Source organism: Lutjanus erythropterus, chromosome 20, assembly GCF_056507025.1.
Source record: "Lutjanus erythropterus isolate fLutEry1 chromosome 20, fLutEry1.hap2, whole genome shotgun sequence".
Taxonomy (NCBI): Eukaryota; Metazoa; Chordata; class Actinopteri; order Lutjaniformes; family Lutjanidae; genus Lutjanus; species Lutjanus erythropterus.
The window spans coordinates 21,856,731-21,869,021 of NC_139336.1; the positions used below are offsets into that span (position 1 = coordinate 21,856,731).

The following is a 12,291-nucleotide window of genomic DNA, read 5'->3' on the forward strand; positions in this document are numbered from 1 at the left end:
AATATTGTCTGTAAGCACAAATGTTAAGTACATTTATGGATGATAAAACCATTTTAAACCTTCAGCTAATTTTTCTACCTTTTGCCAAAATGCAGCCTGATTTAAATTAAAATGTCAGCTTTTTACTATCAGTCGAATAATGAACTAGTCAATTAAAAGAAATGAAGTTGCCAACTATTTTAATAAATGACTTTAATTTGATTGTTTCAGTCATTTTTCAAGCAAAAATGTCAGACATTTGCTACTTCCAACTTCTTAAATGTGAGGATTTGCTGCTTTTCTTGTGATTCTTCTTTTATTCTAATGAAGATTTTTCACAATATTGACATGTTATAGTTTATGTGCATTTATAGTTTCATTTTATAGTTGAGCAGTTCTAAGTTGGTTCAGGGAGATGTTTTCTTGATTAAGATTGCCAAAAGTATTGATACTTCAATACTCTTTCAATACCACGTGTTAAAACAATAGTCTATGTTAATTATACATTCGATAGTATTGAAAGTACCCAAGTTATTAAAAATAAAATAAAAACGACTTAAGTGCTCATTCAAGACCTCAGTTTAATTCAGTCTCAGACAACATTACTCTTGATCTAGACCTTCAGGTCACATGACAGATGTGAGGTATACCATGATAGTGATAGTTTCATGTTAAGATGTGTTACTGCAATGTGAGCTCTGTGCTGAAAGGGTGTGCTGCTGTGACTGCTTTTTGGTACCAGTCCATGCACATGGAGAAGTACCAGAAATGTTTTAAAGTGAAGTAACTGCTTCTATATTTAATAGAACTGCCTGGCATTATGACCAAAACTAGGAAAATCAGTTCTTGGTTAAAAAATAACAGGCTTTTTTTTTTTAAAAGGAGCCTATGATCTACTGTGTTCAAAGCATTATGTAATGCCACACCTCCACAGCACAGCACGAGGCCTACACACAGTACCTAGCCACACTAGCTGGTTCATCTCGTCTCCCTCCCTGTCAAATATATCACATATTTGAAATGCTTCTTCTGTTCCCCTTGACTGTGTTTCTCTCTAATCTCACTTCTGTCTTATTGCATTCAAGTCTATCAGTCTGTCTCTCTCTTCGCCTTATTCTCTCTCTCTGTCTTAATCCTGCTAGCAGACATGCTTGGACTCTAGTAAAGAAGATTTGCCCATTCAGACTTGAGTCTCTGCACACAATCAAGTAATGAAACAGTTATGCACGCTTTCATGCACACAATTTCAGGCAAGTCTCAGTGGACTCAAACACTAATGCAGCTTGGAGGAGAAAAAATATCTAATTAAAGAGCTGATTTTATTGAGCTCTGAAATGGACTACTTCTCTTTTTTCCACTGTCATAAAACTGAATACTAGTGACATATCTCTACTTAAAGTAGTTGAGGATGTGTCACTTTTTTTCACTATTAAGCTAAAAGCACAGCAAGACCCAAGTGATATAGTCTCCCAAACTTAGAGTGCATCAGTTGAATTTTAACCCTTGTTACAATGTAGTCAAAATCTGTATTTGGACATGTTAAACTTTGTTTTCCTTTGTGGATTAACTTTATATCGAACTGGTTAGATGAGGGATCTTTGATTGTAGATCTGCAGTAATTATATGATTAGTTATCAACCATTAAATTACTTACCAGCAATTGGGATGATCGAGCTATAGGTTTAAGCAATTTCTTACAGAAAAAAAGTCAAACCTTTCTGATTCTAGCTTTATAAAGGTGAATATTTTCTAGTACTTTTGTAGTTTTCTATTTTCTAGAATATTTCTAGTTTACTACTCTTTGCATCCAGTCTCTCAGATGTCACCCATTTCTGTCTGTAACAAAATATCTTTGGGGGTTTGACTGCTAGCTGGATATTTTAATGGCCATTTTTAACTGTTTTCTGACATTTTATAGCCAAACGATTGATAATAAAAAATAATCATTGCATCTCTAGTTACGGGCACTTACACTTTCTGAAACACATAACCTCAACACTGATAAATCAGGGTAAGCAATTCCTTTTCATATGCTTTAGCTAGGATTATAAAGGACGGACGAGTCTGAGTTGTCATATTAGCTGGAAAGTAGCTAATGCTGAGAGACAACCACAGAAAAACTAATGAGTAACTCCTCATATCCTAAAAGTTAAACATGTCTTGGGGGAAACAAACATGGGGATAAGGAAAAGTTGACATTTAATAAACACTCCTCTGTGACACAGTCCAACGTCGGAAACTATGACAAGCCAAAGATATATTTAAATCCAGCTTGAGTATGACGTACGCAGGCAGTGGATTTACAGCTGATACTCTCATCACCCCGGATTAATTTCGACAACATTACAAGCTAATATTAAGCAGCTAAAATAAAGAAAATTGATTTTGACACGGTAGAACTTCTACTTCTAATAGTAATAAACTAATTCAAAAAGTTAAATAAACGCAAATTTAAAATTAGCCCTCTCGCCAGCAGCATGTACACTGATAACAATGACAGTGTAAAACAGCAATCGCTGGGGTCCTATTCAGCGCGCAACCATTTATTGTCCAGTTGCATTGTGCACCAAGTTACTGCAATCAGCACTTAGCACAATACTGATTCATCACAAAGCTACAAATCAGTCTACCATGCAGTCTGTGCGCACCCCACCACCAAAGAAGCGCCAACACATTCCTGGCCCCAGCTGCCTTTAGCCCCACAGAGGAACACTAACTACATGAGAGCAAACTATCACTATATAAAAACTTCTGCTGGGTTGAATTCTCACAATGATGTGGATGAATTTACTGATCTGTCAATGTGACTGTCCTTTCTGGAAAACTATGTGAAATGCACACCCATTTAAAACCAAAACTGAAGTTGCCACATGCCCAATTTAAGAGAAAAGAATTCTTTGCAGAGAAAAAATTGACAGCACTGACAGAGAGAGTGTTCAATACAGCAGATGTCAGTGTGAGTACTAAAGAGGCCCTGAGAAGGAGAGCTACATTATCTCAATCTCCAGCTATGCAGAGCACTCTCCCTGCAACTGTCTCCTTTGTACAGCCTGCTCTCTTCCTTCCAGTAGCCCCTTTTAAAATGCCTATCTTTTATACAACCCACATCATCTATATTGTGAGCTACTGCACAAATATAAATATATGTTCAATGCTGGTCAGAAAGTCTACATTTTTAGTATTGAGTTCATTTAGTAATGAAAAAGTCTGTTAAAATAAAATAATCTGCTTATTGTGATTATTTGAAAAGTTCCACTGCAGAAAGTTGTGGGTCATGTAATACAATGTTTGTTACATGAACACTGAAAACATAATAATAAGCCTGAAGACGTGCGAGACGAGATGCCCGATGGCATCAAATATTTCTTTAAACAAGACCGAGCATGCAGGCTGAACCTTGTAAGAGCACGTAGAGTAAAACCAGTTATTCACACTTATATCTCAAACATTTCAAGGAATGTACAGACAGACTGGCTGTTGGGAGATAAAGAACATACACAAACACACAAAACAGTGAATATTTAACTATGTAGAGCCATTGCTGTAGCAATGTTAATGTCCGACATGATCATTGAACTTCATTATTGTTTCAAACTGCAAGAGGCATCTCACTTTTTTGTGTAATAATGATTCAGCCAGCGAATCCTTGGTCAACACATGACCTGGACTGATGTGTGCATTAGAGCTGCAATGCCATCCACAAGTTTTCCAAAACTGCAGGAGGTAGTTTGCAACAATGGACAATCAGTGCTCATTAACTATATTGAAAAACATAATCTGCTAGCCCACTTCATTAGACTTTTGAGAAATTGAGAAAATTACACCTATTTGTGAGGAAGAAACACACTTTGAAAAGTATAGATTTCTTCACTTTTCAAAAAGATAAATTTAAGACATTTAAAGAATGCAATTTAAGACCTATTTCAGGTAAATTATGGCAAAAAGTACAAAGCTTTTAATGATGTCAGAATAAGGGAACAAAGTTTGAAACAGCTAACCAATGTCTTCATTGCATGGGAGTTGCAGGAGTAGGTTCCTGTTGTTTTTTTTCCCCAAAACACCTTTAAAACCAAGACTTAAGATAGTGCAATCATATAAAAGTAATGTTAGCTTCATAATCAATGAATTTTTAAGCCATGTCAGAAATGTATTGAAGCCATTAAAGTAATTTTAAGACCTAAAATTGAGAGAATTGCATTTTTAACTCTTTAAGGACCCATGGAAACCTTGAAAGTATCATTTTAACATTTCTTTCTGTTAAACCGGTAAAACAAAAGCATAAGTTTATTTTGCATCAGAATGATAAAGTGTTTAAATCAAGTTTGCTCTTGAAAATGAAATCAAATAAGAAAATGAAGCTATAAGGTGAAGTCAGAAGGGTGTTTCGTTATGTGAGTTTCAATCCTCAAGTTCCTTTTCCTTGGCGGGCCCGAGCACATGTATATTCTCTCAACTGAGAGGCCCAGAAAAGGAGCGACACTTTAATGTTTTAAAAAAAAATGGGCTGAGAGCTGGAATGAGGCGGAACAGTTTCCCAGCCTAGCCCTCTTCTCTTTCACCCTCTCCACATCTGCTGCACTCATGTAAACCCCTGTGGCTCAGAGAGGAGAGGCCCCTTTTCCAAGGCTCCATTCTCCACATCTTTTCCCCCTACCAGAGCTGACTGTAGGAACTATCAAAACATTACAAAAAAAAGGGATGAGGAGGAGGGGGAGGAAGAAAAAAAAAGAGCTGAGGAGTAGGAGGAAGGGAGTGAGATCCCTTGGTGGTTGGCAATAAATCACAAACACTCTGGGAGCAACAAGAGCCCTGCCTCCATCGCAGAGCCCTCAGCCGCCCCTCTTCAAAGCCCCCTTGAGCATGCAGAGCCCAAGTCCCTCCCCAAAGGCCCCCACCCTGTACCTCAGCCCCTCTACCAAGCCCCCAGCTCCGCTCCAGTCCTGATCCTTTCGCACACTATCCCTTGCACCGACTCTATCCCTTACCCGCAACCTCAGGGCCCCTTCCCTCCCCCCTCTCCCTCTCCGTGTCTCTCACAGCACCAGGACACAGAGACTTTTCTTCTCCCGGTGCTACATTCACACTCGCTCCAGGCTCAGCACTGCCACTCAACCACAACACAGCCATTCAACACATGCCCCCTTCATGAAGCTCCTCGCTCACCCTGCAAAACCACAGCAAAGAATTTCACAATCGTACCACAAAGGGCAGAAACTAGAAACCTGGCAACTACAGCTGCTCTTTAGGTGAACAGGAAGCTTTAAGTGCACATTCATGCAAGCCACAGTGTCTTTAAAAAGATGCAAGTTTTAATTGCAGTTCACAGTTGTGGCCTGAGCTGTAACACTGATTCAGATTTCAAAGGGTAATTTTTAGATGCAGCCATCTTGAAACTCACAGAACTTGAACGAAATGGAAGAAAAAACATGCTAAATACATCTTACTTAACACCAGTTGCTAAAAAACTCAACTATAATCACAGTGAGGCAATACTCTTGATTACAGATGCCACATACACATTTTGTAGTTATCTTACTAGCATTAAAACAGTCAAAAGTTTGGTTTCTTTGCCATCTTACATAAAGTAAAAAAGATATCAATTTAATCTCTTTAAGTCTGCTACAGGGATTATGTGTTTAGGCTAGCTTTCCACAAACATGGGGTAACACTACTCGCCTACATGTGTCAAAAGTGCAAAAAAGTTGTTTTATTTACATAAAAGTTTCTGCAGGCCTAAATATGTCAATTTTAAGACTTTTCAAGACCATTATGAATGCAATTTTAGACTAATTTCACATGCATATTAGCAAAACAAGAACAAAGGACAGAAAATAGAAGTCCCATAATTACATGCTAAATAATTCTGTTTTTCTTACTTTACATGTGACCCTTAATGCCCTTTTAGGGTGGGCGATATGGTTTATAAGTAATATTTTGATACTTTTGGGCTATTTATATTTACAATATATATCTTAGGTTAAATCCCAGTAATAAATAAAACAATTTGTACTGGGGCAAGTTAAAAAGACTGTCAATTACTGACCCACTTCAACTGTGCAAGACTTAAAAAACATTCATGTTGAACCCTGTTGGGTTTTAGCTTGTTTGCAACCATGCACAAAGTAAAATACAAGATGGATTTCATCTCTTTGTGTCCATTATAAAGACTGTGTGTTTAGCCTAGCTTTGCACAAACCTGCTCACCTACATTTGTCAAAACTGTAAAGGAATATCTTGTAATAGCTCCAGTGTTATTTTATTTGCACATAGGGCTGGGTATTGGTACTCAATAACTTAAAGGTATCAACTGAAGTAGTATCCAACCCTCTCCAATCAAATGATACCTGTGCTTGATCCTTTTTGTACACAGATCTAAAAAAAACAAACAAAAAAAAAACATACAGTCTGTGGTGTTAAGTCAAATGCAGTGTATTTGATGGACTTGGCTTGACTCAGTGTGCTAAGATGCACCCAAAACATTTTTAAGTATGGTTATACTTACACGCCTGTTGCATCTGATAAAAATGAATGCATAATTTGCTTAAGGATTATCTCAGGAATACTTCCATTTATATGATGCATAAATAAAGGAAATAGAAAAATAAAGGTATCAAATTAAGCACTCTATTGGTAGTGGTATCAATTTAAGGGTTCTGGTATTGGTACTTGCATCATATTTTTTTAAAACAATAGCCTTGGATGTTGTATGTTGTTTAATATGTGCAAATAGGTATGACTAAAAGAGGCATTTTGGGCAACACTATCACTTGACCAAGAACTGCTAGAGGCAGTAATTGCATCTGAAAAGTCCTGTGCACCTAAGGGTGTTGCAAAGTTAGTCATAACCCTATTATGAACAAAAGAGATAAAGTAACTGCTCCCCCCAGACTTCCAGAGAAGGAGCACTTTGCCTTAATCATCCATATAGAGTGACCTAATCATCTTTCTCAACACTGATAAGGGATTTATATTCCCTTAAGATGCGGCTTTGTGGAGAAACACAGATGATATCCACTGGTAGCATATGGCTGGCACAAGATGCTCTGGTGAACGATAGCCTGGACACAGGCCAACGCCATTGTCCTCTGGGAGGGACTGAGCTTCACATTCAGTGCAGCTGTAATGGCACAGGGCAGAGCAACATGTTGCCAAGGACTGTGCAACTGTTGTGCAAAATCAGCATCTTTCTCACACTTTGTTAATCTGAGTCGAAATCTGTGAGTTGTTTATGTTTTCGCTCAACGATTAATTAGACATCTGCAGGGAGTCAGTGGACGGGCGGAGAAAGATCGAGGAGGCCATTTAACATCCAATGCCAGAGAAAGACCCCCCCCCCCCCCCCCCCCAAACACACACACTGTTATCATGTGACCAAAATTCCTACTTAAGTCATGTGATTTTAAAAAAACTAAACAATCGCCATGACAACTAAGCAACCTGCAGAATGTCACTATAGAAAAAAACAAGTTAAGGGACCTTGAAGATTTTTTAACCATGAATCATCAATCACCATGTAGAGTAAAATTTTGATCCTGAGCAACATTAATTCTCACAATTGTAAGAGACTAAGCATTGATTTCCTCAAAAAGTGCTTTAATACTCAACCAACAAGTTTTCACAAACTGAAATCTGAAATGCGAAAAATCTATGTGAATTCATTCAGCTATAAGGTATTCGTAGTATCAAATGAAAGTTAACACTACTTCTCAAATATGGCTGACTTCACATCCTGTATTTTTACTTGCACCAGAGCAGTACAATGAAGAATTTGTCACAATATGTAAATGTGTGAAACTAGAGCTTTTGCTAAAACCATTACTTGGAGGAAACTGCGTCATCATTTCAATTTCAGCATCAAAACTGTTTGAATATGGACCAAGTTTACAGCACTTGAGTTAAATGACAATAACTACAAAGACTAACTTCTAAATGTCAAGTAGTGTTGTAGTGCTCTAGTAAATATTGTACGTTGTGTTTCAAACTAGTCACTGGAAGGTTTGAGTAAGTGACAACTGTAAGTAAGAAACTGTTCTGCAAGAAATTTGACTCTGTGCTACACTGGCATCTTTAACTGTAATACAGTCATGATACACAATACTCATAAAGAAGAAATTCTAGGCTTTAGACAAAATGCCAGCTCTATCAATAACTACCTGTTCAACAATCATTCCTTTTCTCAAATAGTGGACTGACATAAAATTAATCTGCAAAAATTTTTGATGATTGAATATTTGTTAAAGTCGCTGCTTAAGCAAAAATGGTAAAAAGTCACTGGTTTCAGCCTCTCAAAAGTTAATTTTCCGTTTTTCTAACACACCTGTGACAGTCAGCCAAATATTTTTCTTTTTCTGATTATTAGTGAACGTTTGAAAATGTTATTATGGAAACACATGAAGGATATTTTTCACTATTTGCTGATGATTACTCAAGAAAATACTTGGCATATTGATTGATAATGACACCACAGTTGGTTGCATCCCTGTTTGTTACGCAACTCTGTGGACTGGAGTTGAACTCACCTTGCTCCGAGTCAGAGTCCGTCTCCGCCTTGAAGGCGCCCGGAGCTACAGGTAAGGGTCTGAGGGGCCTTGGCTTGGGTGTGGGAGGAGAGATCCATTTCTTCCCAATGAACTCGACATATGTCCCAGGGAAGTCCCCCTTTTCCTGAGTGGTTTCATTGAAGCCTGGCAGCCAGCCAATCTCATCCGGCCTCTGTTCCAGTCCATCAGTGTACCCAAGAGCCACCAGAGCTCCTTTGCTTACCAACAGTATATCCCCCACACGCAGATCAATGTCCTCCTCCCGCTCCTTATTGTAGTCGTAAAGCGCTCTGTACTGATACCCTTCAGCACTCATATTGATCACTTTGTGACAAGTGTTCGTTTGAAGTTCAGCTTCAACCAGCAAAGTTACTTTTCAGGTTTCTCTGATTATATGTTTAGTCCAGGTACACATTTGCTAGTTCAAATGCTTGTAGGTGCATATGTCCACGAAAAAGTTCTTCTTTGGAGACAAAAAATATCTAGCTCGTCTTCATTCTTTCACAGTTCCCGTCACTTCTGAATGATTTCCAGTTCTCTTGGTGCGTTGCCTCACAATATGCACCCATCAATAAATGGCCTGCAGCTGTGATCTTGAGAATGCTATCCAGACCTGTAAGATGAGAGGGGAGGCCATTTGCAACATGTTGCATAAGACAATTACAGCAGTATATCGCATTCAATGCTCAGATGTGAACTAGATTTACAAAATAAGACCATAAACTAATAGATCTGGAGAAAACAGCTGTGGGGTTATACTACAGAATACACACATGGTGACGTAATTTTTTATTTCATTTAACTTTTTAGAATTTAAACACATATCTGTTATTATATTATTGCTCATTACTTAAGTTGCTCTTAATTCTTTATTTGGATCATATATGCTTAGAAGAGGATGCATCTGAAACGTTTTAATGAACTGTCCTATATTTAATAGTCGATACGTAACAATATAACACAATATCGTAATCAAAAAAATGTCTCAATACCATACCAGGCTGTGACGATATCTACCGTTAAATTACATGGTTAATTATTTTGTTTTATAAAAGGACTGCTACTGGATGCTTCATTAATTTTGTTGTATAACTGTACATTCAAGCATTCACTGCCAAAAACAATTCAAGCCAATTTTTTGGGACATGCTTCAGTCATTGCTGGCTACTACTACTTTATTTCAATAAAGAAAGAAAGCAGAAGCATTTTTAAGGTAAAAGACAACAATAAAGAGTTGCAGCAGTTAATTGCTTAGTTGTCAACTATTAAATTAATTGTAAGCTACTTCAATAGTCGATTCATCGGTTTGAATAGTTTTGTGAAGGAAAACAGTGAATATTTTCTGGTTTTCAGTTCTCTATGACAGCAAACCTAATACCTTTGACTAGTGGACAAAACAAGACATTTAAGGACATCATTTTGGACTTTGGGAAACACTGATTGACATTTGTCACCACTTTCTCATTTTATCGACCAAATAACTAATCAATTTAACAAGTAAACGATCAAAAGATTAATTGAAAATGAAAGTAATTGTTAGTTGCAACCCAATTATAATATATAACAACAAAAAATATGAAAAAACGGAATAAGGCTGAACAATTTGGAAAAAAGTCACATTGCAACTACTTTCACTGAAATTGCAATATGTGATACAATTACTGAAAATTATCACATTCACTGAAAAAAAAAAAACTATTAAAATTATAATGAAGTGATATTTATTGAGGTCTGCACAGGTTTTCTTTAATCTACAGAACAATATTTTTAGGCCAAGTCATCCATGCAAACTATAGTACCTCAATATAATGCTATTTTCTCATACATTTTTCCTTTTTAACAAAACTGTGATTTAGGTCTAATTCTGTGATTCTGGATACTGCACTCATCCATATTATGATTTTGTTGCGATCAACTGTGCAGCTCTAATAAGACACATGGTAATTTATGTGTACTACAGTATATAATAACTGTACATACACGGTGATCCTAAGTAATCCACAAATAATGCAAGACTATTATAAGTACGACTATTAGTTGAAATGTACAGTATAATTGCAGTTTAGGTGCAGAGTTGAATCATTACTGCGCACAAAGTATTGTTGCACAGTGGCATTACTGCACAAAATTAGTAGTTCTCATAAACTAGAACAAAATCACTCCCACAAAAGTTCAGAATATACTGATGCAGACTCCATTACCGACAGTGCATTTAACAGTTTGAGGCAGTAGGTCGACTCCGGTGCTGCTCAGCCAACATATGGCTGCTAACATTAGCATTATCCGTGACAGCTTAAAATCACTTCGCTGCAACTGTTATATAACTAAAGAGCAACCTCATTTAGTGTGTTAACGTTTGCAAAAAAAAGTGCTGGCAACAAACGTGTGGTTTTGGAAAACGTTTGCATAGTTGCAATGCACGATAATCTAGTTTTCTGGTGAAGAGTCCAGCCCAGTAACATTACAGTGAGTGAAAAAATGTCGATGGAGCTGGGTGGTTAACAGTTAGCTAAGTTAGCTAGCAGGCTAACATGATCGACTTGTGTTAATTGGTTAACTTACCCATCTCCTGGAAGAAAATACTAGTTTGCTAAAAGTTTCCATTGTGCTTTAAATAAATTTAAATACTATCAACTGATACAAACAACCGAATAGTTCGTTAAAAGTAGAGTAAAGACGAAAAATATATTCAAGTCGGAACGGACTGCAAGCTAACGCAAGGGTAGAAAGTAACTTAAGTTATTACTTTCAAGAAAACGTAACTGCCTAACGTGTAGCTTCTTGAATTATAACTTTTTTTAACGAGATGGCATAAACGTTAGCATCTGCTAGCTAAGTTAGCAAGCTTGGACAGGCAGAGGGTTATGGGTTAGACTACATACCGAGTGTGCATGGATCCACAGGAGTCCTCTTCCTTCCAAACTAAACGCTTCCACTTCGTTAAACTTCAGAGTTGCGGAGTACTATCAATAAAAACGCAACCCTAAACGAGTCCTGTACCAGCGCGATTAAAAACAAAAATCCCCCACTTGCGTTTAAATCCGGTTTAACGAGTAGTACAAACTGTTACAGTCTGTCCACATAACGGCACGGCTTCCCTGTCCTGAACAAATGCTCCCTTCACCGTCGCCTCTGCGGCCAGAAAGGGGCAAGACAAAGCACGGCCGCCGATTGGCCAGCATCCCTGACAATCATTTACTTTACCAGATGCAGCCAATCAGATTCTCGCTAGCGGCGGACACGCCCCCGTTCCATGTATTCTTGCACGCAACATGAAACACCTATGGAAATTACATAACTTACTGCACGCAAACCTACAGTTCACCAGAATCCTTGTGGTTTTTATTAACAGCACCTGTTCTTATACTTGACGGGGATTATTTTCACAACATTATCATCTAAAATAAAGAGGCAATGTAAAGATATCACATTACTTCGTGTGTGATACATTATTCAAGCACTCCAGAGGATGTCCAGGGGATATCCGAGAAATGAAAACAATGTCTTTGTTTTCTAATTCAATATAAACCATACGTGTTCCATTTAATTTTTTGTGAAATAAAATAATACTTATTACAGAACTGGCAGAAGTTTTCTGTAAGAGCCAGGGCATCACATAACCATATTTAAGGTTATTTATTCAGTCAATAGTTTCACCCCCCCCCCCCCCCCCCCACCTCTACAAATTTAGGAAATTCTTTAAGTCACAAGATCAAAAAGAAGCAGCATCATGAGCGTCTCATGGAGGTCATGGAAAGATCACAACTATGTT

At 37.6% G+C, this 12,291-nt stretch overlaps 1 protein-coding gene across 1 annotated transcript in view; it reads right to left on the reverse strand.

Moving 5' to 3' along the window:
* The window catches only part of pik3r1 (phosphoinositide-3-kinase, regulatory subunit 1 (alpha)), a 31,424-nt gene extending 19,778 nt beyond the window's left edge, over positions 1-11,646 (reverse strand). The window contains exons 1-2 of the mRNA XM_084746620.1: positions 11,402-11,646; positions 8,499-9,132 (exon numbers count right to left, since the gene is read on the reverse strand). Of these exons, the coding sequence (XP_084602746.1) occupies positions 8,499-8,835 (337 nt within the window). The 5' untranslated portion in view covers positions 8,836-9,132; positions 11,402-11,646. The remainder of the gene's footprint in view (positions 1-8,498; positions 9,133-11,401) is intronic.
* Between the last annotated feature and the right edge of the window lie 645 nt (positions 11,647-12,291).